The 26,594-nt window shown below is 38.8% G+C and overlaps 1 protein-coding gene across 6 annotated transcripts in view; it reads left to right on the top strand.

Annotated features, from left to right (window-relative positions):
- Positions 1 to 26,594, top strand: part of spegb (striated muscle enriched protein kinase b) — an 85,881-nt gene that overhangs the window by 50,776 nt on the left and 8,511 nt on the right. For all 6 annotated transcript variants that reach the window (XM_082175733.1, XM_082175728.1, XM_082175729.1 and 3 more), the window contains 27 exons: positions 3,061 to 3,236; positions 3,594 to 3,682; positions 4,122 to 4,297; positions 5,498 to 5,758; positions 6,718 to 6,876; positions 6,971 to 7,160; positions 7,554 to 7,783; positions 7,922 to 8,041; positions 10,614 to 10,718; positions 13,490 to 13,696; positions 13,791 to 13,914; positions 15,044 to 15,216; positions 15,301 to 15,413; positions 16,591 to 16,759; positions 17,250 to 17,349; positions 19,713 to 19,913; positions 20,411 to 20,468; positions 20,650 to 20,727; positions 20,834 to 21,006; positions 21,123 to 21,149; positions 21,286 to 21,438; positions 21,570 to 21,612; positions 21,786 to 21,854; positions 21,942 to 24,570; positions 24,669 to 24,818; positions 25,018 to 25,134; positions 25,705 to 25,872. In XM_082175733.1, coding sequence (XP_082031859.1) covers positions 3,061 to 3,236; positions 3,594 to 3,682; positions 4,122 to 4,297; positions 5,498 to 5,758; positions 6,718 to 6,876; positions 6,971 to 7,160; positions 7,554 to 7,783; positions 7,922 to 8,041; positions 10,614 to 10,718; positions 13,490 to 13,696; positions 13,791 to 13,914; positions 15,044 to 15,216; positions 15,301 to 15,413; positions 16,591 to 16,759; positions 17,250 to 17,349; positions 19,713 to 19,913; positions 20,411 to 20,468; positions 20,650 to 20,727; positions 20,834 to 21,006; positions 21,123 to 21,149; positions 21,286 to 21,438; positions 21,570 to 21,612; positions 21,786 to 21,854; positions 21,942 to 24,570; positions 24,669 to 24,818; positions 25,018 to 25,134; positions 25,705 to 25,872 — 6,258 coding nt within the window. The remainder of the gene's footprint in view (positions 1 to 3,060; positions 3,237 to 3,593; positions 3,683 to 4,121; positions 4,298 to 5,497; positions 5,759 to 6,717; positions 6,877 to 6,970; positions 7,161 to 7,553; positions 7,784 to 7,921; positions 8,042 to 10,613; positions 10,719 to 13,489; positions 13,697 to 13,790; positions 13,915 to 15,043; positions 15,217 to 15,300; positions 15,414 to 16,590; positions 16,760 to 17,249; positions 17,350 to 19,712; positions 19,914 to 20,410; positions 20,469 to 20,649; positions 20,728 to 20,833; positions 21,007 to 21,122; positions 21,150 to 21,285; positions 21,439 to 21,569; positions 21,613 to 21,785; positions 21,855 to 21,941; positions 24,571 to 24,668; positions 24,819 to 25,017; positions 25,135 to 25,704; positions 25,873 to 26,594) is intronic.

Raw genomic sequence — 26,594 nt, forward strand, 5'->3', positions numbered from 1 at the left:
CTCTCCTTGAGATCTCCCTTGTTCTCCCACTATGGTTCCGCCTGGATAGTTACCATAGCAACCCAGAGGTTAAATTGAACATATGAATTGTTTAACTGCGTGCTGGCCTCATAATGAGTGGTAAAAAAAGATGGAAGCACATACGTTGATGAGACTGGACAAATTGGAAATGTTAGTCATAGCCACTACTGTCTTCAGTTGCTTTGTTTAACAAAAAAATTGGCAAGTGGAAGTAGCTTTCATTTGCTGGTGTTAAAAAGAAAGAATGGAATTGCATTATTATTATTATTATTATTATTATCATCATCATTATTATTATTTCTTTAGCGTTTTATTTTATATGTACATATGAGAATGAATTGATGTTTGTGTTTGTTGAAGTGTACAGTAAGGTTAATGTTTACATTTGTTTTTATGATTTCTTTTTTTACTGTTTTTATGTTGCTGCTGTTGTTGTTGTTGTTGTTGTTGTTGTTGTTGTGTTATTTAAATTGCATGGTGAAGCCGAAGATAAATGTTCTACTTTGTGGACGATAAAGTAACTTATTCTGTTTGATTTTATTTAGTGTCTTTTTTTTTTCTTCTTTTTGGTAATGTTTAACATTAGGTTTTATTTAACACATTTTACCATGTTTCAATTCTTAAGTAATTCAGGGATCATTGCAGAAATTACAAAAAAGAAATAACATTTGTCTGATGGAGATGTCTGAGTACATATTCTAATATTCTTCTAGTGCACCCTTGTTTGTTCTAATGGTTAGAAAGAGAAAGAGAAGCTTTACCTTATTAGGGCGGTGAATACCAGGGGTATTTTTAGCACTCCTTCCTCCATGAAACGATCTCTTAATAATCTCATATATAGTGGATCCTTGTATTACTTCATTGACAGCTTGTTGTTAAACCTGCCATTAGCCAAGTAGGCCTTTATTTTCCACAATAACACGACAGTTAGACAGTTGTTCCTGAGAAATCAAGAATGCTTTTATCGACAGATGAAAGACCTGCATGAAAGTCATTTTCTTTATAGTTCATGAAACCATAGGTTTGTTGAGCTACAGCAGAAGTGAGAGAGTTTGTAAGAGGCATATAAATAGGATGGTTGCTATGATAAGTATTTTATGGAAGTTCCTTTGACTTGAATGGAAAAAAGGGAGGACATCTGCATCTGTTTGCTCTGATGTGAATGTGAGAGGTAGTGTCTTATTGAAAGCGAGAGAGCCAGAGAGAAAGAGCAAGGGAGGGTACGGAAGACATAGTGTCTACACCAGATTACCAGTTGAAATCCGAGGGCATTCACTAAGGTGCAAATCTAAGGTGCTGACATATTAAGACAAATACTGTCAGGACTGAACATGCGCTGGTGCCCTCGGTGTCGGCTTAGTGCATGGCTGAGGTCTGGCTGAAGGATCAGGGCCAGGTAGGTTTGTGTTCAAGAATTTGGGTCGCACTTTATTTTACAGTACGTGCACTAATGTGTACTGAGCTAAGGCAGTACTGGTTAATATAAGGTAACTACATGGGTTAAGTTAAGGTTTAGGGGTTGGTTCAGGGTTAGTACCTAGTTCTTACCCAGTTATTGTAATATCTATAATAAGTACTTAGTACATAGGGAACAGGACTGTAAAATAAAGTGCTACCAGAATGTGTATGGTGGATTTCCAGAGAATAGTACAATATTACAGAGTTTGACCATCCTTTCCTATTTTTAAGCTACTTTTGGATACCCTGTTTGTTTAAAAGTTTTATTCTTTTTTTTCTTTAGAGTAAAGTTAAATGAATCACTGTCTTTAAGCCATGGAGTTTTTAAAAATGTTACCGCTTTGAAATTAGAATCATACCCGAGTTCACGGTAATGTATATGTATGTTCTAAGCTGTTGTAAGAAGAGACACGGTGTCTATTTTTTCTTCTGGTACATGCATGGCCGAGTCTCACTGCACAGCTTTGCTTCAGGCCTCTCACGGCAAATGGTTTCAAGTGTTTACACGTGTATCTCGCTTAAGGAATGACTCTCCGTACTGTAGCTTATTTCTGTATGTCCTTTTTAAAAATCAATATCAGCAGTTTAGTTTTAGATTGAATGGATGCAACTTAAAGACACTATGAAATGGCTTGGCAAGCACTTTTTTCTTTCCCGTTTGTTGAAACAGGAAGTTGAAATGGGACTTACAGAAGGATTTCAGGGTAAAATAGCCCATAGCATTTAGTTTACATCATAGCTTACAGTATGAACCATCCTACTTGGCAGGTGGTATTAATACAAGACAAGTCATCAATAATTTTAGTCTGTTTTGCTGGAAGAGAATGTGCATTCTGAAAGAGATGATTTACTGAAAGTTTTGTCTACATTTTGTAAACTTTTAGGTGTACACGAGCGGTTTGTTTTAATGTGATCTGTCTAGAATAGTTAAAGTTAAACATAAGTGTACATTTTACAATCAAACCATTTAAAATTAAAATTAATTTTAAATTAAACAATAATAAAAAAAATAAAAAAAATGATTGCAAGGTCATAGCATTCATACAAATTTGTTCCAGAAGTATTACAGGTTTGATTTGTATTTTTTCTTTTGTAAATTGTAGAGTGTAATGCATACAGCTTTAAATTCATCTCTTCTGATCATCTGAATGGCATAGAAAATCCTTTAAAAATGTCCTATAGCATAACAAACTTTTCTGAGTATATATTCTTCGTCCTCTGTTTTTGTGAATGGTTTTTGAAAGCAATCTGTCCCTAAAACTGGCATTCCCATTGTCATTGGACTTTTATGAAATTGGATTTGGGATTACAGTATCCTTTCTCTTCAGGGATGCTGGTTTGTATTCAGCCCATGTCTTTTACCCTTCACCTTTCTAATCCATTTCTCTCTGTCAGAGCCAAAGGCAAAAAGTAATTCTCTGTGAATTTCTCTGTGATGTTGAAAAAATAAAAAACATAATGTTCAGCAGATAAATGTTGACTATATTCATTGAAAATCTTCCCAAGTGTGGACATGTGCAAATGCAAATCTGAAAGTACTGCTTGTAAAATCCATTCCAATCTCATTGGTGTTTCTCACAGAGCCCAGTCAGGACCAGCGTGGGAACCTTGGTGTACCCATGGACGTCAGCAGTCCCATCACATCTGATGAGGAGTATCTCAGTCCTCTTGAGGAGGGGATGGATTTCTCCTCCTACAGGGGACCTGAGCCTAGGAAGATCGTGGACACTCGATTCAAGGAGCCTCCAGCCTTTCAGGTATCAGAGAATAAGACAGAGATTTAAAAATATTATTTCAGAATTTACTTTTACATGCATCGCTTGTACATGCACTTCATGTAAAAACCCATGTTGTTTTTAAGCCTTTATTCTAGAAAAGTTGTTTAGATGCTCAAAAGCGATTGGAATATTCATGTGCACGTTATCATGGGGACATATTCCGCATAAACTAAAACATGACAATTCTCTTGCTATTCTATTTTGGAAAACCTGGAGATGCTGATTAATTTTCTGCGTGTAAAATTTGTCATTAACTGCACATTGCCATTTGATATTTTTAGCTAGTTAATCTTTACAAAAGAAAAATGAGCCTCTGTGTGTTTACCAACGTTACAGGTTGTTTTTGGAGAGCAAACCGTTATAGAGGGTCAAGAGGTGACCATGTCTGTTCGAGTGAGTGGACAGCCTAAACCCATACTTTATTGGTGCGTTCCACACTTCAAAACTTTACCTTTATTTGTCTAGACTAAACAGTGATTACACTTTATTTCGATAGTCCACTTTACACATTCTAATAACTATAAGTAACTTTGCAACTACATGTCAATTAACTCTCATTAGACTATCAGTAGACTGTTAGGTTAGAGTTAGTAGAATAAGTTGACATGTACTTGCAAAGTTTCTCATAGTCAGTAGAATGTCTGTTGGGGGAACCATCTAAAAGAGTTAGCAGATATTAAACAGACAGTTTAATGCTAGTTGACATGTAGTTGCAAAGTTACGTACAGTTAGTAGAAAGTCTAAAGTGGACTATCGAAATAAAGTATTACCTAAACAATTCATATAGATTTAAACAGTATGGACTGTTTGTTCATTTGTTTCTTGATGGACTGACATGACAACTTTTATTTTCCCTCGTATCAGGCTGAGAGACAGAGTGACCATTAAAACAGGCCCACGGCATATCGTCCATGAGACAGAGGAGGGCAACTTTGAGATGGTAATTAAATCAGCACAGAAGTCAGACACTGGAGTTTACACCTGCAAGATCATCAACGAGTATGGAACTAAGCAGTGTGAGGGCAAACTGGAGGTGAAAGGTAAGGGCTTCAGCTGCAGTAGTCATGCATGGTTTGTGTTCATTTGGGAATCATAAGCATGATAAACCATGGAGACCAAGTGTTGATATCTCTGCTTGCTTAAAGATGATGATGTGTGCACATTTTTTGCTTCTTTCCCATCTTAATATGCATAGACAACTATAAGTAATCCATTCATAATTCATTACCCCGAAAATCACTGTAGTTGAGGTACTTTACATTATGAGCAGTTTGTAGCTTGGCAAAGTTGCAAGCTATAAACTTGGCTTGTCAAATTTGCAATGCAAATTATCACCTTTTTAATATTTAATAAATAGGATTTTCCAAATTATTAATGCAGCAAGATGATTTCAGTGTTTGATGGTTAGTCAGTGAATGTGTTTGAATGCATAATGTGAGGTTTGTGTCAGCCAGTAATTGTCTGGCCATATTACACATTAATCTCCTTGGGTCATTTTGCATGGCGATGGCGTGAATAGTTTTTACATGAGAAGTGCATTCATAATTACAGAAGAGATTGTTGCATGCCTTGTTTTAATACGATTTTTTTTTGCACAAAATTTTTTTTTTTAACAGTCTTGCTGTTTAATGCATTTTTTGCAACTTTGCACGATTAACAAGATTTGCAGTTAATTTAGTGAACTAGCGTTCAAACGTTTGGGGTCAATAATTTAAAAAAGATACTAAAAAACAAAATCTGCATATTAGAATGATTTCTGAAGGATCACGTGACACGTGACTGGAGTAATGGCTGCTGAAAATTCAGCTTTGCCAACACATAAATAATACATTAAAATAGAAAATGGTTATTTTAAATTGTAATAACATTACACAATATTACTATTTTATTGTATTTTTGATCAGATAAATGCAGCCTTTTTATAATATACATTAGCCTTGGTATACTGGTATATCATTTTAAGAAGTCTGAAAAAGCCAAAATACAGAGTCTCATATCTGGCGATGTTGAGTTCTGGGTATAATTTAGAGCTGATCCGTACTGAGCCGTGAACGGATTATGCTGACAGACAATGTATTAGCGTATTCATCTAATATTTCTGCTCTGCTGTACTACACAAGCTATTAACAGGCTACGTCTGCAGCAGATTAAACGCATTCACTTTAAGCTTCTCTGGATTTCCTCAAAAGGTTTTTTTTTCCACACTTCTCTTTGGTTGATCTTTATCATTTTTACTCCAGCTCGTCCAGTAGAGCCAGGCCTTGCCATCATTCGGCCAGTGAGGGATGTAATGGTGAAGGCAGGAGAGACTGCCCTGTTCGAGTGTCATGTGATCGGCCCCCAGGACACAGATGTTGATTGGCTGTCAGATGGGAAACTCATCCAGCCAGCTCTGTTGAACTGTAAGATGCACTTTGACGGGAAAAGGTGCAGGCTGCTGCTTAACTCTGTACATGAAGATGACAGTGGAACGTACACTTGCAAACTGAGCACAGCTAAAGGTGAGCAGCTTGGTATAGGTTTTATTTACACTTTGATATCAACACATCATTAGCTATGTTTCCATCCACATATTTTTGTGAAATTTTGGAATATGGCATAAAAAGCACTGGATGGAAATGCCAAGATGTGCATGCATTTCTAAAAATGCACATAAAGAACTTGAGGCAGATAAAATATCCGATAAGAAAACGTGCATAAACTACAATGGAAAGACACTTACCGAATAAATCCCTCAATGTGCAACAAAAAAAACTCACATGACTTTGCCTCAATAGAGGATGTGCATCTCAAATGTTTGTTTGGTCATTCTGAAATGCCTGAGCCAATGTCTGTCATCACAATGATTTGGTATAATGACCTCCCGGAACTGCCTTGCATGGTTGCCTTCCCAAACGCCAGGCATCCGCCTCCAAACACAAGATAACATGACCGCATTTCAACTGCGCATTCTGAGGCGCAAGTAATTTATGCTCTACACAAAAAAGAGCCAGAGTGGCTTCCTTAATTGCAGCCATTTTCATTTTTATTACAGATATTTTGTGCCAATTTCCCAGGTACAGTTCACCCACAAATTAATCGTTTACTTGTATGGCTGACTTTCTTTTGCGGAACACAAAATAAGATATTTTGAAGAATGTTTCAGTGGTTTTGTCCATATAGTGAAAGTTAGTGCGGTCCAAAAACAGTATTGCATTGAAAAAATAAACACTGAGACATTTTTCCTAACATATGTGTTCTATAGAAGAAAGAAAGTCATACAGGTTTGGAACCACATGAGGGTGAATAATGACAGATTGTTCATTTTTTGAGTGAACTGTCCCTTTTACAGTAGCACCCCCAAAAAAGCTATAGCATTATAGGCATGACCCTTTTGGCAAAAGGTTTCATGACGTGATCTGTACTAATTGCATGACCTTTATTAACCTGTCTTTTATTTCATATATCATGTAATTTATAGAGGAGCTGACCTCTAGTGCCAAGCTAAAGGTTTTAGCATCCATAGAGCCCCTCTTCACCCGTCAGCTGGATGTACTGGAAGTTATCGAGGGTCGTAATGCTCGATTTGACTGCAAGGTCAGCGGGACGCCACCTCCTCAGGTCACCTGGAGCCACTTTGGTATGAGTCTAATTCCCTTGAGTGCCTACCAGTGTCAGTCCCTGTAAAATAACATCAAGATGGTTGGGTCATTTGTGTGTCATGTCTTCAACAGATCATTCTCTGGAGGAAAGCGATGACATTCGAATCTTGAAAGAAGGAGGACGGCACTCGTTAATCATCTCTCATGTTAGTAATGAAGATGAGGGCCTCTATACAGTAGTAGCGCATAACTCATATGGGGAGGCAGAATGTGCAGCGGAGCTGTATGTGCAGGAGCCCAGACCGGCAATATCCTCTCAAATGTATGGCCTTTTACTTATATTTCACTCAGAACATGTTTTATAAGGTTATTTCACCCAAAAATTCTCTCATTATTTACTTCCAAACCTGTAAGCTGTTATTTTGTCCATGTAACGTTCCATATGAGGACAGTTCATAGTGGCTGTCGAGCTCCAAATAGGACAAAATATACCATAAAAGCACTATAATGTCATCCATAGAACTTGTGCACCATATTCCGAGTCTTCTGAAACTAATAGATTGCTTTTTGCAAGGATATAAATGGTGCTTTGACAGGTTCAAGTTGACGATTTTCATATTTGGGTGAAGTGTTCCTTAAATAAAAAAAATGTCAAAAATGTTTTGCATTACAATGTAATATCTTTTTATGAAAAACTTTGGTTTATCTTTACCAGAGCAAAGCTGGAAAAAATGCCCTCCATTCCCGAGGAGCCCGAAGTGCCTGAGAATGAGGTTGAACGTTTCACCATGCCTGATTTTGTCAAGCCGCTCTATGATCTGGATGTAGTCGAGGGCAGAGAGGCTGTGCTCAGGTGCAAAGTGGCTGGCTTGCCGTACCCGACCATAACCTGGTTTCACAATGGCAAGAGAATTGATAGCACAGAGGACAGAAAAATGACACAGTGTAAGTTAGTTGATACCATAATTCAATTCTCTTACAATCTACTGAGCCTTTCCAGAAAGCAGTCCCTATGGAAATGATTGTGTGAGTGGTGGGAATAACAGGAATATAACGTTGTTCTTTTTGTTGTCTTTTCTGCAGTCAGAGATGTTCACAGCCTGGTGGTCCGCTCTGTTTGTCATGCCCACGGAGGAGTTTACAAGTGTGTCATATCCAATAAGGTGGGCAAGGCCACATGCTATGCCCATCTTTATGTGACAGGTGAGTTTAATATCTTCATGGCTTCTGCTTGCTATGCATGACAACTTGAAAATTTTGAAAAAGAGCAACTTAAAAAGGTCTGAAGCTTACCAATAGAAATTTTTCACGTCAATTTATGATCAATTCACACAAATATCATTGATCAAATGGAAAGTTTTAATGTTTTTTTTGGGCTTTTAGTATGAATATGTTAGCCTTAAGGTTATCTATAAGCTAATGCGCTCCAAAACAATGACAACATTTGCATTTAGAAGATATAAGCACTCAAAACTTACTGTCTCTCACTTAAGCCAATATGGATCAACGATTTTGATGACATCACTCTGCAATTCAGCTTTTCATCTGATTTTCTGTGCAAACAAATTCTCTCTAGAATCTAAAGTGTCCCGCCACTACACTATAAATAAAGGCTGAAGCTGCAACTGAAATCGGTCACTTGTTCACACAATTGCTATTTCTGTCAGGACCACTATCGTCAAATACGATTGACAATTAGCATGCAGTTTGGATTGGCATTATGGTTCCGTTCTGGGCAAGAACTCCAAGATTTTCTATATGGTGAATAGCACATAGTTCAATATAGGGGATAGGGAACGATTCAGACAGTGTAAATATGCTTTCCATTGGGGTAAATTAAGTCTGGTTTCATGTTAGTGTCACGTAAACCATCGCAGTTCACACAGTCTGCTCTGATCCAGAGACACGACGGTAGCACAGAGCGGATCATATGTGCGAGTCGGCGCAGACCACAGAACGGCGCAGACCACAGAACGTATCGGACTCGGACCCATTTGAATTCTAAAAAAATGGAAATAAAGATAAAGCGATAAGGAGGAGATAGGGAAGAGAAACTGTTAGACAGACTCTGTGTGTTAAAGATATAAAAGATTGGATGACGCGTAATTTTCTTTTATTAAATCCAGACAAGACAGAGGTAATACTTATCGGTTCAAAAAACCGCCCACAAAACCTCGCACAATACAACTTTAACATCATAGGATGTCCTGTTACTTTATCCTCTACAGTAAAAGACCTGGGTGTTATACTCGATTGCAACCTGTCTTTTGAAAATCATATTTCTTATGTTACAAAAACAGCCTTTTTCCACCTTAGAAACATTGCTAAGCTACGTAATATGCTATCAGTTTCTGATGCAGAAAAGTTAGTTCATGCATTCATGACCTCGAGACTGGATTACTGTAATGCTTTATTAGCTGGTTGTCCTGCATCCTCAATAAACAAGCTACAGTTAGTCCAAAATGCCGCCGCTAGAGTTCTTACGAGATCAAGAAAATATGATCATATAACACCGATTTTATCATCACTGCATTGGTTACCTATAAAGTTCCGTATTAATTACAAGGTATTGCTACTGACTTATAAAGCCCTAAACGGCTTAGCTCCAGTCTATTTAACGGATCTTCTATCGCCCTATAATCCATCGCGCTCTTTGAGATCACTAAATTCAAGGCTTTTGGTCATACCTAGGATATCCAGAACCACCAAAGGAGGGAGAGCATTTTCACATTTGGCTCCAAAACTCTGGAATAGTCTTCCTGATACTGTTCGTTGCTCAGACTCGCTCTCCCAGTTTAAAACTAGATTAAAGTCGCATCTCTTCAGCCAGGCATTCATATAATCCTACAGTTCAAACTACAATCCGGCCTCTATCCAATGCCAGAGGAGAACTGGCCCCCGACTGAGCCTGGGTTCTCCCAAGGTTTTTTTTTCTCCATTAAGGCACCTGATGGAGTTTTAGGACACCATTAGGTCACTTGATGGAGTTTTTCGGTTCCTTGCCACTGTTGCCTTTGGCTTGCTCAGTTGGGGATATTTTGGGGATATTTAATTTAATTTTATCAATCAATAAATTCCTCTTGAAACAAACTTTGTTGTATTATTTTAATTTAATACTGTGAAGCTGCTTTGATGCAATCTGTATTGTGAAAAGCGCTATACAAATAAACTTGACTTGACTTGACTTGACTCTGCATTAGAAACAGCACTGACGAGTAGAAGAGATAACACCGGTGCCATGCACCAACATAAATTAAACACTTTTTAAACTACACATCCTCAGCCTGATAATGTTTACTGTTTTGCTTTAGTTACAGTTTCATATTAAATCTAGAGGCCACAATCTAATAGACTGCCGAGCTGTTATATAAATGAAACGCTATTGGCTATTTAAAAAAAGGGGAGGAGCTGCTAGATATGTCCCGCCCTGTCTCCCTGTTTCAGTGGAAATTAGAAACACATTGAATAACGCTGCGCGTTTTAAGGCACTTCAGCAGGACTTGTATTTACTGTGCCTACTGCTGATGTGAGTTACTCAGAGGATTAGTTAGGCACTCCCAAGTTAGCAGCCAGATTGGCATCAGATAACCACAGCTTATTTATGATATTTTCCATATCCCAGACTGTTCAAAATAACACTACGACCCACATCTCAGACTGTTTGAAATATGCTACAATTTATTTTAAGTCTGAAGCATATGCATGCATGTGTAAGAAGTGGTGAGAGACTCCTCTGGTCTCCAAATACTCTAACTTGACACTTTTGCTGTTTTAGACATCCTTCCTGACCCACCAGATGGGGTCCCAGTCATTGAGTCCATCACTGGCAAGACTATCACGCTAAGCTGGAAGAAACCCAGAAGACTGGATTCGTCCATTGGTATAATTATGCATGTTATTTATGTATTTATTTATTTAATTTAGAAACTGTTCTTGTACTGTAACTTGTCTCATTTAAAGATTTGAAGTTCTCAAACAAAGGACAGTTTTAATTGGTCAATGGTTACTCTTTCATAGCTGTAGGATAATGGAGTTCTCAGTTAAGATTCATTTAAATATCCACTGTGTCTCAGATGTTTCCTAAAATACTTAAGGGGAAAAGAATAGAGACTTTTTGACTTACAGGAAGAGTACAGAGCTATACTATGATTTGGGATAATTTGTTTATGAAATCATTTGATGAGAAATGCTCATGTAGTCTCTGTCTTCTTATTGCAGACTTTGGTATCTTGGCAAATCTGAGTTTGAGATCACTTCTGAAACTTCAAAGACAAAATTGAGATTACTGGGGTATTATTTTGGGGGTTTAAGCACTGGCGGAGCTAGGGGGTGGCCAGGAGTGGCCGTGGCCACCCTTGGTCTAAGCTTGGCCACCCCTTTGGCCACCTCTCTCACAACTGCTGTTTCTGTCTCTTTTTTTATTGACAAAAATTGTGTTTTTTAAAACACTGAACCATCTCTTTAAGACCACAAAAAACGTGAGACTTTTCAGACGCACACTCCAACTTCACCTCAGAATGAGCTTCAGCAGAACATCAGACAGTGATATGCACATAGTAAATATAGAGTCAATCTTTCTCAACTGGTGGGTTGCAAGAACGTTTTGAGTTAGTCGAATAGTGTGCAGTCAACAACAAACGTAGTTCTCTTTTTTTCTGATGCTACTTCTATTTTAGAAGATGTGTGTGAAAGCTTGTGACACTTCTGTCAGATGCTGAGAAAAGGGCATTGTCCTTATTCAGTTGGCTATCTTCGGTAAGATGAGATGTTATCAGGCCAAATGTCAGTAAAACTAACTTTTCTGTCATACGGCTGACAGCCGTTGTGCTTGCACATTACGCGCGAATGCGGCGTGCTGTAGCCGTAGTTGTCGTTAATTAACTCATGTAAGAATCAAAAAGGCGATTAAAGCTGTCAAAACTGCATGCATGTATTTGTTATACTATGCGTCACATGTGTCTGGATTAAAATATTCTGCTACGTGAGATCACAATATAAGGCACAAACTGATATGTAATGTTTTAATGTCCAAATAAATGTGAGCACTGTGCATTTGTACTAGAAGATATGCATTCATTTTGTTAATTTGTAAAGGACAAACAAAAATAGATAATTTTTAAATCCATAAAAGAACTAATTTTACATTCTGGTTACATTACATTATGAAAAACATAACATTTTACATTATGGGCTGTTGACTTCAGCCTTGTTCACATTCTTGCACATGGGGATTCAAAAGAGAACTTTTGTTTTCCTTTTTAATTTAGGTATGATAGAACTGTTGCAATTATTTATTTTGACAACTAATATAGAAAGTTAAACTTTTTTTGACAAACTCGGAATTGGTTGAAGAGTTCATTGATTATATAAAACGCATTGAAGGTTGAATAATCTTTAGACTACAGTATTTATCTGCATGTTATCTCATTCATGAAGATGCAACAATGTAGAACAAGCTATTGGAGATTTTGAGAACCAGAACCAAGCTAACTGAGCAAGTTGAACTTTAGCTATAGTGTGTGCCCTTTTATTACCATTTAATTCATTTTAATATGAGGTGGTGGGTAATAATAAAAAATATATATAAAATTCACTCAGTATTCCATGATTCCTAATTCACTACTAACTCAATTACAATTAAGTACAAATTAACTTTATTCAGTTGTGTAGGCACTAAAACAGTCCAATACATTATAGTCAAATAATTTTTTATGAAAAAATAATTACGATTTCTGTGCCACCCCAAACTGGTTGCTGGCCCTTGCCTGGCCACCCCTATGAAAAAATCCTGGCTCCGCCACTGGGTTTAAGAGCAAAATCGGTGAAGCAAGGCTAAAAAAAATAAGTGTGATTTCTGCACCACTACATAATTGCAATCTGTTTGTTTGGGCAGCCTAATTAGGTTCAACCAAAAGTGTTAGTTTGTAAGACGGGCTACCTGTTTTATAACCAATGGAAGACGGGAGACTTATTATTCTGATTTAATTTATCATATTGTGGTCTTAGAAATAGAGATATTAAAGGATTAGTTTGCCCATAAAGGAAATTTATGTTGTAATTTATGTCGTTTCAAACCTATAAGACGTTTTCACACCAATGGAGAAGTTTTATATGATATAGAACATTTAATGGTAACTGTTTTCAATGCCATAGAAACAAACTTTCAAAAATGATTCAAAAGCACCAACTATTGCATTAAAAAGATCTCATTTGTGCTCACTGTCTATTGGCAACTTCTCGTTAAACTAAATGTAGCATAAATATTGATAGAAGAACAGCGTAGTGATGCTGGTTGTATAACAGCACGAATGGTTGACCTAACCTGCTCTTGTTTCCTTTACACATTTCCAAGTATGGGCACCTGTTGAATATAATTTTGTAGCTCTGTTATACAGTAACATTTTATTTATTGCTTTCCAACAGAGGTTCTATGTCTTGGTGTTGTTGTTGGAAACAATCACAGATTTAATGCTGCATTGACTGTCCAAGCCCTAAAATGTTTGTGTCCTTGTTCCATACTGTCAAACACGGTTTCCTATCCTTGCAGTGTAATTGAAAAATGGATCGGAAAGTTAGATCCATAAATAATCAGATTTCCTTTTTTGTTATAGATTTAAAACTTAACACAAAATGATTGATTTCTATTTCCAGATCCTAGCTCCCTGATGTATGCTGTTCAGCAGCAGGCCCTGGGGTCGATCCAGTGGACCATCATCGCCTCTTGCCTGAAACAGACCACCTATACTATCACCAATCTGTCTAAAGGTGTCCGTTACGCCTTCAGGGTGCTATCAATCTCCAGCAAGGCCTTTAGCAAGCCGTCGCCTGCTACCGAGCCAGTGCAGCTGCTAGATAGAGGTATGCCTCAGCAAACAAGGACAGCCACAGTCAGACAGGTCAATGAGATGTTTGAGTTACTGCAGGAGCCTGGTTTTTATCTCTCTGTCTGCAGGTCCGTACATCCAGGAGGCTCCTGTAATCATTGACAAGCCGGACATTGTGTATATGGTGGAAAAGCAGCCCTTAAGCATTACAGTCACGCTCAACCATGTCAATGCATCGGTCGCATGGAAGAGGTATTTTGCATTTTGATTAGCATTCAATTATTTTGCAACTGATACTTTTTTGCTATGCCTGATTATTATTCATAAGTTATGAAACTGTTGATAAATACTACATCTAAAGGGATAAATCATTGAAAAAAAAAAAAAAATCTGTCATTATTTACTCACCTTCATGTTGTTTCTTCCATCAAACATAAAAGGGGATGTTTAGCAGAATGTCTGAGCTGCTCTTTTTCATACAACAAAAGTTAATGGGAAGATGTACTTGCGAGCTTTAAAATATATTAAGAAAGTCTTGCCTTTCCACTCTTTCAAATCATGATACACAGGATAGCTACTTATTAAATTTGATTGCACTGAATCAATTATGGAATTATTTTTTTGTTTTGCCTAATACTTATTATTAACTTAAGAAACTGTTGATAAATACAGTATCGAAAGGGATGAATCACTCAAAAAACTCATTTGCTCTTCCTCATGTTGTTTCTTCCTTCTAATACAAAAGGAGATATTTAGAAGAATGCCCGGGTTACTCTTTTACATGCAAAGTAGGATGTTTTACATTAAAAGTAGGAATTTAAACTTGCAAGCTTTAAAATAGGCATAAAAGTACCACAAGAGTAATACATATGACTTGTTTGCATTGCTGCAAATCCTCTGTATCTATACAGTACACAAATATATCAAATAATTGTTATATACAGACATGCAGTTCAAGTTTTTCCTATGCTAATATTTTTTTGATGCTATGATTAAGACAGCACTGTATTAGTATTCCTTAAATATTTGAATTGGGGTTTGTTCAAAATCTCTAACCCTTAGTATTTCATCATTTTTAACATTATACATTATACAGAAATTAATGTTTGTGTAACTGAGGCCAGCTAGTAAGGGCCGTGTGAGTAAACGTCACTCCCCTGAATGACATTGATGGAGTTTTCTACATTTGCATATTCAATTCTGATTAGTCTTCAGTCTTACACCTATTTGCATACTGAATTCTGATTGATCTTTTATTTCTTGCATCTATTTAATAGCCATATAACCTAAAATATGTACACCATTCTTTTGCATTTGCAAGGACATGTAAATGTTGTTGACCTGAATAAAACAAGAAGTTATTGTGGCATTATATTTTCAGAGGGGCAGTGACATTGTCTAACAGACCGGGTCTGTTTGAGTTGAGCATGCCTGATGATGACCAGCATACACTGAAGCTGTACAAGGTAAAGAGCAGTGATGCTGGTCAGCTCACTTGCGCCGCCAGCAACAAGTATGGCAGCGACTCCTGCATCCTAACCCTGGAAATGGCTGGTACGTTGCCATTTTCACAATACAAACTGTATGAGTATCTGTGCTATTGCACATAATCAGTCTCATTGATTTCTCTGTCTCTAGTGGCACCAACCTTTGAGTCCATCATGGAAGACCTGGATGTGAATGTAGGCGAGACTCCTCGTTTTGCGGTGGTGGTTGAAGGAAAGCCTGTCCCAGACATCCTTTGGTACAAGGTGTGTGCTTTTGTTGTAGTGCATGCACAATTTAATTAGAACATAGTTTTTGATGATTTTATAGTCTATTAAAAAATACTTTCTTTTAATAAATCAAGATTTGGCGCAGTGAAAATCTATAATATTCAACTCTCGGTTTGCGAACTAGGCATGTAAATAGCAGGGAAAAAAAACAGCCCATTTAAAGGGGACTTATTATGTCTGTTTTTACAAGATGTAAGTCGTAGGTTCCCCCAGAATGTGTCTGTGAAGTTTCAGCTTGTTTTCGTGTATGTATCTTTAAATGCAAATGAGCTGCTGTTCCCCTCCCCCTTTCCAGATAAGGCCTGTGCCTTTACAGCTTGTGCCTCAGATACTCCGGCAACAAAAAAACATGAGAAACAGTATGGGCCATTTCCACAAAATGCATTTTTGCATTCCACTGCGCTGCTTTTCCATTGTTTTCTATGTAAACACGGAACCTTGCTGTTTTTTTGTTTTTTCATTTGGGACCATTCACACACACTGTATTTACATCCAAAAACACGAGGCGTAGGCAGTGGAAAATGCAAGGTGTCGAGACACGTTTTTTAAACGTTAGAGTGGCGTTTTTAGTGCGAGACGCGAGTGCAACTGTCAAACACGTCCGTCTAGCGCATTTACATAGAAAAGCAAAGGAAAAGTAGGGCAGTGGAATGGAAAAACACGTTTTGTGTTCACTGATACAGCCAACATGAGAACCTTTTGATTGTTTATCATGTAGCTGAGACATTCTTGTGTTGAGTGTTTTGAAACCAAAAGTTCTTGCTGTTTCATGATTCTCATGCTGTGGTAGACGTTTGTTGTTCTCATATCAGTTGCAGTCAGTTTAGCTGAGACTTCTGACTTTCATCTAGATCTTGAAGTCAAACCACGTCAGCCTGTTTCCCACCTGATCTCTCACTAATGTTGCCTGTCTGATATTTCCTTTAGCTATGTCACCTTCCTGGGAGCATCATCATGTACTGTAAATCATGCTAATTTATGCTTTGAATAATACTTTTGGATATTTCATCTCCTGCCTCAGGGCTTTGCCTTCTGTTTAATTCCTCACTACCCTGTTCACCTCAAACCCACACAAATGCATTTCAAATTCAGATCACAACAGTGGGATGGCTGCTTAGTCAATCTTTTCCACTTGTTTTCCTCTGATTTTCAGGGAGACATCCTGCTGTCCGAAAGCAGCCATTTCACATTTGTGTACGATGACAATGAATGTTCTCTAGTGGTGCTTAACACTCAAGCAGATGACTCAGGAGTGTACACCTGCACTGCTAAGAATCTGGCCGGTTCCGTGTCCTGCAAGGCTGAGCTGACCGTCCACACCGGTGAGCACTTTGCCATTAATGAAGGAGGTTGTATTTCTATTTCTAAGCATTATAATATAATACATTAAAAATATAATATTTAGATGTATCTTTAATTTATTTGTATGAATTAATTAATTTCAAATAGGTTTTGTTATTTACCCAATATTAAATAACCATTTTCAGTTAATATTAAATACAATTGTTGAATTTTTTTTCACAATAAATAGAAAATAATGTTAACAAAGCACAACAAGAGATACCACTAAGTTTTCAGACAATTAACATACTGTATGCATATTTGCAAGAATATATATGAAATATGATAATATATATATATATATATATATATATATATAGTGAATGTGTTGAAATATTAAAATATAAAACTAAAAAGTGAGAATAAGCAACATTTGAACTGTGCATGTACAAATGTGCTTGGCAATTCATTTTATTGGCTTTCAGAAATGGTCTCTGTGATTAGTTTTTTTTCTTGACTTTCTGTGTGTAGTCAAGGTGGAGAAAGATGACCCGATGGAGGATGAGGCGTCCATCCTAAGAAAGATGCGGAGACTCACTGATTACTATGACGTGCACAAGGAAATTGGGAGGTGAGTCATCCGCCCAGAGCCTCACTTAGACACACCATTTATCTCTAATGATTTCCTCTGTCGGCCAGAGACAGAAATTCAAAAAGCCGACTCCATCAGCTCCCGCTGATGACAGATCTCAGGTCTTCTGACTCATCACAAACGTCTAAGGTTTAATAAAGCTTCAGCCGGATAAAGGGTTGGCACATTATTAAAAATACACTTTTGGTCTGGAAGTATGCAATTTCATGCTCCACAATCAAAGGATGATTCAGCCACATCAGAAGAGGCCAAAAGACCCTTGGCATTTCTCATGTCGTTAAAATAAGGGATCCTTGCACTTCTTAATAAGGTCTGTACAGGTTCTGTATTGAGTAGCGTCGCATAGCAGCTTTCATTGGCCAAGGACCACCCAGAGGCCGTCTGATTGACATGTAAAGCAACCATTCACAGTTTGTTTTGTTCCTCGTCATGTTTAGGGGCGTGAAAATGTAACGTTGATGTCCCTACAATAACAGACCAGTGTGTAAAAGAGTCTATGCCGTGAACTTTACATATTTCACATTCTTTTGAAAATCCAGCATTTAGTTGATCCTGAGAAGCGCCCATTGTCACAGTTGTAAATGCGACGGCTTGCTTTTTCCATGTGGGGGTTTGGTGTCATGGCATCTTTGTTTCCGGACCGTAAAAAAACGCAGCACTTACATCTCCCGGAAAACCTGTAGACTTCAACCAATCAGATGACAACTTCGAAACTCCTGAAGTGTTTCCAATTTTGTGTGCCATATGCATCAGGCGGTCAGCCAACGGTCCGTGGGCATGACTTCTGAGGCTGAGACTATGTATTGAGTAACTACTCAAAATCCCTTAATATAAGTATTAGGGCTGTCAGTTTAAAGCGATGCGTTCAATAAAGTGGACATAAACGATATATTAGCTTCTAAAGCCACTTTTTGTTAGGTCTATTCAGGGATTTACTCCTCTTCCACAACGTATTTGAATATTTTGAATATTTGAATTTGGTTTTCAAAATGTTTATTATATGCTCAATATATCAATATATCATGCAATTAAATTGACAGATCTAGTAATCATACTCCTCAAACCATTTTAGTTTTAATCTAGGTAAGATTTGCATCTTTGAAATGGTTCGGTATAATATGGTCAAAGCCACATTTTAAAGAGAGGGTTATTTGTTTGACACAATGGTACACTGAGCGCTCGACTGGGCGGAGAGGAGTGCAGCCTTTGTGGCTCAGTATCTCTGCTCTGCATGCTGTCGCTTTCTCTGTGTTTTAATTATAATCTTCATGGCCGACTGCCACCGTTCTATTAAGACTTGCACCCGCTGCAAACAGACACATGCTACAGCGCTACACACTCTTTTCCAAAACCTAGTGTGCTTTCTGCTCTAAAAGGATGTTAAGGCATCGTAGGAGTGCTCTTCGTAGACCCTTTGGCAACATTGACCTCAGATGGTGAACAGAAAATGTTCATAATAAATATAGATTTTATACAGACACTGAAAAGTATTGAGAAAAATGTATAGTCTAACAAAACTTGAGTATTTCACGCAATATTTGTTTGTACACTACCTTTCAAAAGTTTGGGGTCATTTAAATGTTCAAGATTTTTTTATGTTTTTGAAAGAAGTCTTTTTCAACCAAGACTGCATTAAAGGGATAGTTCACTTTGAAATTAAATTTTGGTATGTTTTAGCTTACCTCAAGGGCATCCAAGATGTAGGTGTCTTTTTTTCCGCAGTAGTTTCAATTTTGATATTTTTAGGTCAAACCGTTCTTGTCTGTCAGTCATATAATGCAGGTCTATGGTCACTATCTCAAAGAGCATGCACAGAATCCAAATTAAAACAATTCCCCATCGTCCAAATTAAACAATTCCCCATCGTAAGTACACATTGATGGCCTAAGACACGAAACGAGCGGTTTGTGTGAGAAAACGAACAGTATTTATATTGTTTTTTCCTCTTATACACAGCCACGTCCAAGTGATCTGAGGGCGCGCGCGCATCCTGTTGTGTGACGTGTACGCAGACTGGTGCATAGATATATACACTAGATGTCGCCTTAAAGACATTCGTTCCAATGAACTGCCGTAGACAAGGCGACATCTAGTGTATATATCTATGCACCAGTCTGCGTACACGTCACACAACAGGATGCGCGCGCGCCCTCAGATCACTTGGACGTGGTTGTGTACAAGAGGTAAAAACGATATAAATTCTGAATCATGCTATTAATAGGCTGATTATCAGTTAGTTTGCTGTTACCACCTGTTAAAACAATGAATAAACCATTATTCACTCTTTCCTCAGACAAATGTTCTAATTTTCTACGATTTGATGAGAAATGTTCTTTCCTTAGAGGGGCGTTCTCATATGTGAAGCGGGTGATACAGAAGGCAGGAAAGATTGAATATGCAGCCAAGTTTATTTCTGCTCGTGCTAAACGGAAGGCCTCCGCTCTGAAAGAGCTGAACATCCTGTCTCATCTAGACCATGAGAGGATCCTCTACTTTCATGACGCCTTCGAGAAGAAGAATGCTGTTATCATCATTACAGAGCTGTATCCTTGTTATCATCTCTGAGAGCATTAGGGATCACTGGCCATAAAAGCATCTTTAAGTTTAAGTTCATTATAAATATATGTATATATATATACATATATATATATATGACGCAGAGAGGTCCTGACCAAGTGTCAATATGTGACGAGTTGGGAGTGAGAATGTGTTGCAAAAGCATGTAAACATATAAGAAATATTTAAGATTCTGCACTATTGGTCACAAAATAATAGACCAAATTTTAACCCATGTTAATTTTTCAGTTTAACACTGAACTTAAATTATTATGAATTTAAAATAATTTATGATTAAATGTATTAAATGGTATGTAAAATAGAAGCATTTTCACTAGTGAATTTTTGGACCACACTTTATGTACTATCTCACATCCAGTCTTGCACAATCACACTTGTTGTACACCCATTAATCACCAATGGTGATGATGAGTTGTTCACAAGCTTTTCCCCATCACTCTGTTGTCTTTGACAATGTGTAAAGATGCCATGAGGAGCTTCTCGAAAGGCTTACAAAGAAATCAACAGTAATGGAGTCAGAGGTGAGTGAACCAATTTGATCTTTCAAAGTGACCATAAAAGTTTCAAATGTGTGAACAGACTATTCTGTTACAGTTTGTCACATTTGGTTTTCACAGATGAAAAAAGCTTTAGATTTACTCAGACAGTTTAGGCACACTCATGGCCTGACCCTATAGAAATTCTCTGAATTGTTTACTGCAGATCCGATCCAGCGTGAGACAGCTGTTGGAGGGTCTTAGCTATCTTCATCAGCTTGACATAGTTCATCTAGACATCAAGGTAAGCATTATGTAATTTGCTGTCATCACCATTTCCTTCTATAAGTAAGCAATAATCACAGTAAGGAACCAATGTGTTGACTAGAATCCTCTATATTTCCACTCAGCCTGATAACATCCTTATGGCAGACCCAACTAGTGATCAGATCCGCATATGTGATTTTGGAAATGCTGTAAAGTTCACGCCTGATGAGGCACAGTACTGCAAATATGGCACTCCAGAATTTGTCGCCCCAGAGATTGTTAACCAGACACCCGTCTCCAAGGCAACGGACATCTGGTAAAGCACCTGGTCCCTCTTTGACAAAACAGCTCTTGAACAAATCTGTATGCAGCTTCTAAAGTGTCATGAATACATAAGTGTCTTTCTCACAATTTGACTTTTTTTTCTTACAGGCCTATTGGAGTTCTAACATACTTGTGGTAGGGTTATGTCAAATATCTCTATAATAAAATTATTTATATAATTTTAAATTATTATATTATATATTTACCTAGAATATTCATCACTAATACCAGTATCTTCAGCTAGACTTCATCAAAGAACTTTGTTTTGCAGTCTCACTGGAGTTTCTCCTTTTGCTGGAGAAAATGACCGCAGCTCTGTTCTCAACATCAGAAACTATAACGTGGCTTTTGAAGAAAGCATGTTTACCGACCTCTGCCATGAAGCCAAGGGATTCGTCATCAAACTGCTGGTGGCTGATAGATTGTAAGTGGAATCTACAGGGCTTATCTGCTGCACCATGCTCCTGTTGAAAATGTATTGTCAAGAAAATTGTTTCCACTGCTAAGAGCACTTTGTGTTAACTGCCAATTTGTTTAATGTTGTTTTATCTGCAGGAGACCCGTTGCTAATGAATGTCTTCGGCACCCCTGGTTCAAGGTAACAACAGAAACCCATAGCTATCCAAATGCGTTATTTAAATTAGTACAACATATGCCACTTGAAGTTAATTTAAGTTGCGAACATTTTAGAACCAAGGATTTCCTCTCTATAACTCTTATGGAAACAGTTGTTTACTTTGTCATTTTTAAATACATATTTCTTTCTTTTAGACCCTGAATAAGGGTAAGAGCATCAGCACAGAACACCTTAAAAAGTTTTTGTCTAGAAGAAAATGGCAGGTAAGATAACATTAGGGACTTTTCAGCACTTAGAACATTATAGATTCTTTCCGTATGTCGTTGTAACAATGTTCACATCTCTTTTAGCGATCTCTTATCAGCTATAAATCTAAGATGGTGATGAGGTCTATACCCGAGTTACTGGATGACTCCTCCAGCCATATTTCCATTGCTGTTCCACGACATCTGAAACAAAGCTCACCGCCACCTTCATCCTCTTCAGATTCGGATGAAGACATTGATGAGCTGCCTTTTATCCCAATGCCCCTCAACATGGAATTCTCAGGATCTAGAATGTCACTGACTGAAATTGTAGGGGATGATGAAATGACAGGTAGACCAAACGGAAATGCTGAGAGGCCTGCTTCAATCCATCAGAAGTCAGAGCCGATGGAAGTGGAGACGTCAGAGAGAGAGGGTGGAGATGTAGTCGCTAGGGGTAGAGCCAGAAAGAGGTCAACGCAAGAAGATGAAAATGGATCATCTGATGAAGAACCAGCAGAACTGGCCAAAAGGGCAGAACAGGCCAAGAGACCAATGCGCAGAGGTTCAAGCATGGAGTCAGATGAGCCAGAGGGAGCACGTCGCAGAGGAGAGTTGCGCAGAGGGAGCTCAGCTGACAGTGCCCTACAGCTCCACATTAAACCAGAGGAGGGCACTGAAGAAAGCCCAGCCGATGGAAGTAGAATTCTACAAAAGTCAGTATCTATGGAGATTCCAAGGAGGAGCCCAAGCCCAGGAGCTGCAAAGCTGAGCCAGGAAGACTATGCCCTGAAATTAGAACTGATGAGGCAGAGACTTCTCAGGGGTGGCTCTGTTGACAACAAGATGAGCGGATTAAGAGGCCCATTGCTGGAGACATTAGGTATGGGGGATGAGAAGCGTTTTGTGAGGGGGTCTCGCCTAGGTAACCCTCCACTTGTTAGAGCAGCATCCAGTGAGTCACCTAGAGATGACACCCCAAAGACCAAGGTACTCCGCAAAAGTGCTTCCTTCAGCCAGGGTGATTCAGAGCCCATGCCATTGCACAGACGGATAGGAGCACCTCTAGAGATCCCACTGGCACAAATAGAGGAGAGGCGGCTACAGCAAGCTATATCTATGTCTGCTCTCACAGAGCCAATCAAGGATTCTCGCCCCGTCACCCCAAAAATTCCTACGCCAGAACCAAAGAGACATGAGATGGAGAAAATTGAGGAAAAAGAGCCAGCAGTCTACAAGGACAGTAAATCCGAAGAAGTCACTGTTGTTTCAAAGACTAATGCAGATGAAGTCAGAAGTGTTGATCAGAAATCTTGGGAGACTGATGCACAAGAGAAGGGCCAGAGCAAGTTAGAGGAACCCAGTGAAGAGTCTGAAAAAGTTGCTGAAATTAAGCAGAAGACCCCCGTAGCAGAGGAAACAATCGAAGAAGAGGAAGATAAAGAAAGAGAGGACGAAGAGCCAGAGAAAGAAATGGAGCCACTTGCTCCAGAGATTGAGGTTAAAGAAGTTGAGGATGATGTAAAGGCATCAACAAAGTCTCCAGAGATCATTTCCACCAGCTCAATCATGGTGACCCCAACAGCTGCCCCAGCTCCCAGCCCCCACAGTGTCGTCTCAACTTATGTGACCCCATCTCTCCCTGCACGTACAGTGCTCCCAGATGGTAGGATGTCTGCATATGCCAGTATCATGCAGACCATCATGGTACCGTCGGTCCAGGCATCGAGCCAACCTGATCCTGTTCCTGTCCCCACACCTTCACCAATGTCCACCCCATCATCAGTTCCAATCTATGCACCCATTTCCAGACACATCTCTGAACCAACACTTTTATCAGCTTCTTCATCCAAATCAGATCTTCACCAAACCACTGAACATGCTGCAGTCTTTTCTCGGGTTGCCTCAACTGAACACCCTCCCAAAGAGCCAAGTCCTCCTAAGACTCCCACTCGTGCTTCCCCTAAACGAGAGCCGTCTCCTGGAAGCAACATCCAGGACCTTACATCTGAGGAGGTCTTTGAAGCTCGCTTCAAAAAGCGCGAGTCCTCTCTCACTCGTAGTCTGAAACGTTTCTCTTTTCAGAAGACTGAAGAAAAGCCCACCACTGTTGCTCCTGAAACTGCAGAAGAAATGTATCGCCCAGGGCCAATTGGTGCTCCTTTAGAGTTTGTGCCAAGGAGGTTAGAGGAGAAGTCTAAATCAGTTCAGGATCTCCGTGAGGCAGAGAAGGACCCTGGATTTATGAGGAGACTCTCCATGCGCTTGAAAAGGACCCCATCAGTGGAGAGGCAGGAGGAGAAGCTCAAAGAGGAGGAGGCTTCAGCACCCAGGCGACGTCTGTCCTGGGCACTGGGACGGAGGGGATCCCAAGAAAAGAAGGAGATTGAAATGGTGAGGTTGGATGGAGGTCCTGAGCCTCCCCCAGAGCCTGAGTCCAAAGCACCTTCGGAGTCACCTATCCTTGCGATACGCAAGAAGATTGGCAGTACCATGGCAAGCTTATCCACAAGGATTAGGAGCCACTCTGAGGACAGGAAAGACGACAATGAAGGCAAGATGGAGCACAAGAGGACACCTATATTCACCAAAATGCGTCGTTCCACCTCCGAGGGGGGCAGTCTGAAGAGGATGGGTGTCCCACAGAACCAACTGGCTGTCCAGTCAGGGAAAGGGACCTCGTCAGAATCTCTCGATTCCATGTCAAGCATCCAATCAGAATCAGCTGTTAAAAGTATGCCAGTTTTTCCTGGTTAATGTTCTTATTGCATTGACTCTTTCATGTTGTTGTCAATTCTCCTGATTTTAAAGACCATCATTTTTCTTTCCCAGGTGCAGATATTGAGCGTAGATCACGGTGGGACCGCTGGGGCTTGACAAGGGGAAAAAGGGACAAGACAGTTTCACAACCAGACATACCAGCTTCCATTGCTAGGGAAAATGGCTCTCTCCGCTCTCGCCAGTACACAAATCAAACATCTGGTATTGTTTGTTTTATTTGCGTATTTCACTGTAATGTCTGCGCAAAAAGAGGAATCTGTTTGATGACTTCCTGCTTTGTCATAAACATTTACATATATCATCAATGAATCAATTATGCATATAGACTTGCTTTTGCACAGCTGTGGGAGATAAATTATAGTGCCTGTCTTACTTTTTCACTGATTCTCTCAACAATTAGATTTCCCTCCTGTGTTCCATATCAAATTGAGGGACCACGTTCTCTTGGAGGGAGATCCTGTCACTCTCAGCTGCCTCCCTGCTGGCAGCCCTCACCCACACATCTCATGGATGAAAGGTCTGATTCAAATTATAATATTAGCTTTGATGGGACTAAAGATAATAGAATCTGACCTAAATTGAGTACAATATGCTTAACAGCTGATTATAAAATAACTGTACAATATTGTAAGTGTATTATCTCACTTCTGTAAAGATTTTGTTCACTATGTTTTAGCATAGTGTCTTTCAGTCTTTCATTTCATACTAAAAGATTATTAAATGCATACTTTGTATTTCTTGGTATACTATTCTTAATTGTTTTATATATATGAAACAATAATTATAAAACAATTAAGAACAGTATACCAAGAAATATACAGTATGCATTTAATCAGGATCTGTACTGTGCAAAACCACGGATCCTAGATGCCTTAATAGTCATTGTGCTGACATAACCAAACCTGTTTATTTTTTGGCTAAATATAGAAGGATGTCTTTACATCTCAAAGTAATACCACCAAAGTCAAAGTCTAAAATGTCAACATAAGCATTAGATAACACCAGCTTGTAGCTTTAAGATTATGATTTTGGAAAAAGTTAAAGTTCACAACTATTATTTTTGCTTTTCAACTTTGTGTATTCTCAGATAAGAAACCACTTGAGATTGACCCAAGGATGAACATGATATCCTGCCCTGATGGGAGGCAGCTGCTGATGATAATGAAGACCACCAAGAAAGATGCAGGCCTTTATGAATGTGTGGCTTCAAACGCACTGGCCTCTGTCACCAGCTCATGCGTTGTGTCCCTTGCTCGTAAGTTGCATGCAACAGTTTTTACACATTCGTTTTCTCAACTTTGACATGTAGACATGTGGACATGCTCACGTTACATTGCCATAGTGAAGTTGCCTCAGATCACTTTGCAGCAAGAATAGCTCTGGCGGTGTGAAAAGCCTTTAAGGAGGGAAAAAGAAGAGAAGTACCACAACGCGACGTTCCAGAATTTCTCATAAAAGTAAAGGCTAGAACAGAGATGAAAGTGGGACACAGTGAAAGAACAGTTTAATTTATTTTTTAAGAGTTAGTGCATAGCTCACAGCTAGACTCAGGAAGGAGCTCTTTTAGCCTTGAGAACAGAAATGCCATTGGCTTTCTAAAATCGTGAGCAGGCTAAAGCACTGCTTATTTTGCAAAGCCATTTTCTCCTAACAGCAGGTCATAAATTATTCACTCCTTGTTGTGCTTCAGAGCTGATTAATATGGAAAGGTGACTTGCTAGCAGACGTCCAAATATCATGCAGTTACCTCACCAGGGACAGTTTTTTTGTGTTTAGTGCATGAAATGTGGCTATTATGATAATATCCCATTTTCCGCAGGGTTCCCAGGATCAAGGAAAATATTGGAAATTGTAAAACTGTTGGGAATGTCTATAGTTTTATAGTTATATGATTGTTTATAAGTCCAGTGTATACAACTTAAAGTCAGTACTGCCCTTACTGTTCAAAAGTTTGGGGTCTGTAAGATTTTTTTATTG

This window comes from Leuciscus leuciscus, assembly GCF_965113295.1.
Source record: "Leuciscus leuciscus genome assembly, chromosome: 7".
Taxonomy (NCBI): domain Eukaryota; kingdom Metazoa; phylum Chordata; class Actinopteri; order Cypriniformes; family Leuciscidae; genus Leuciscus; species Leuciscus leuciscus.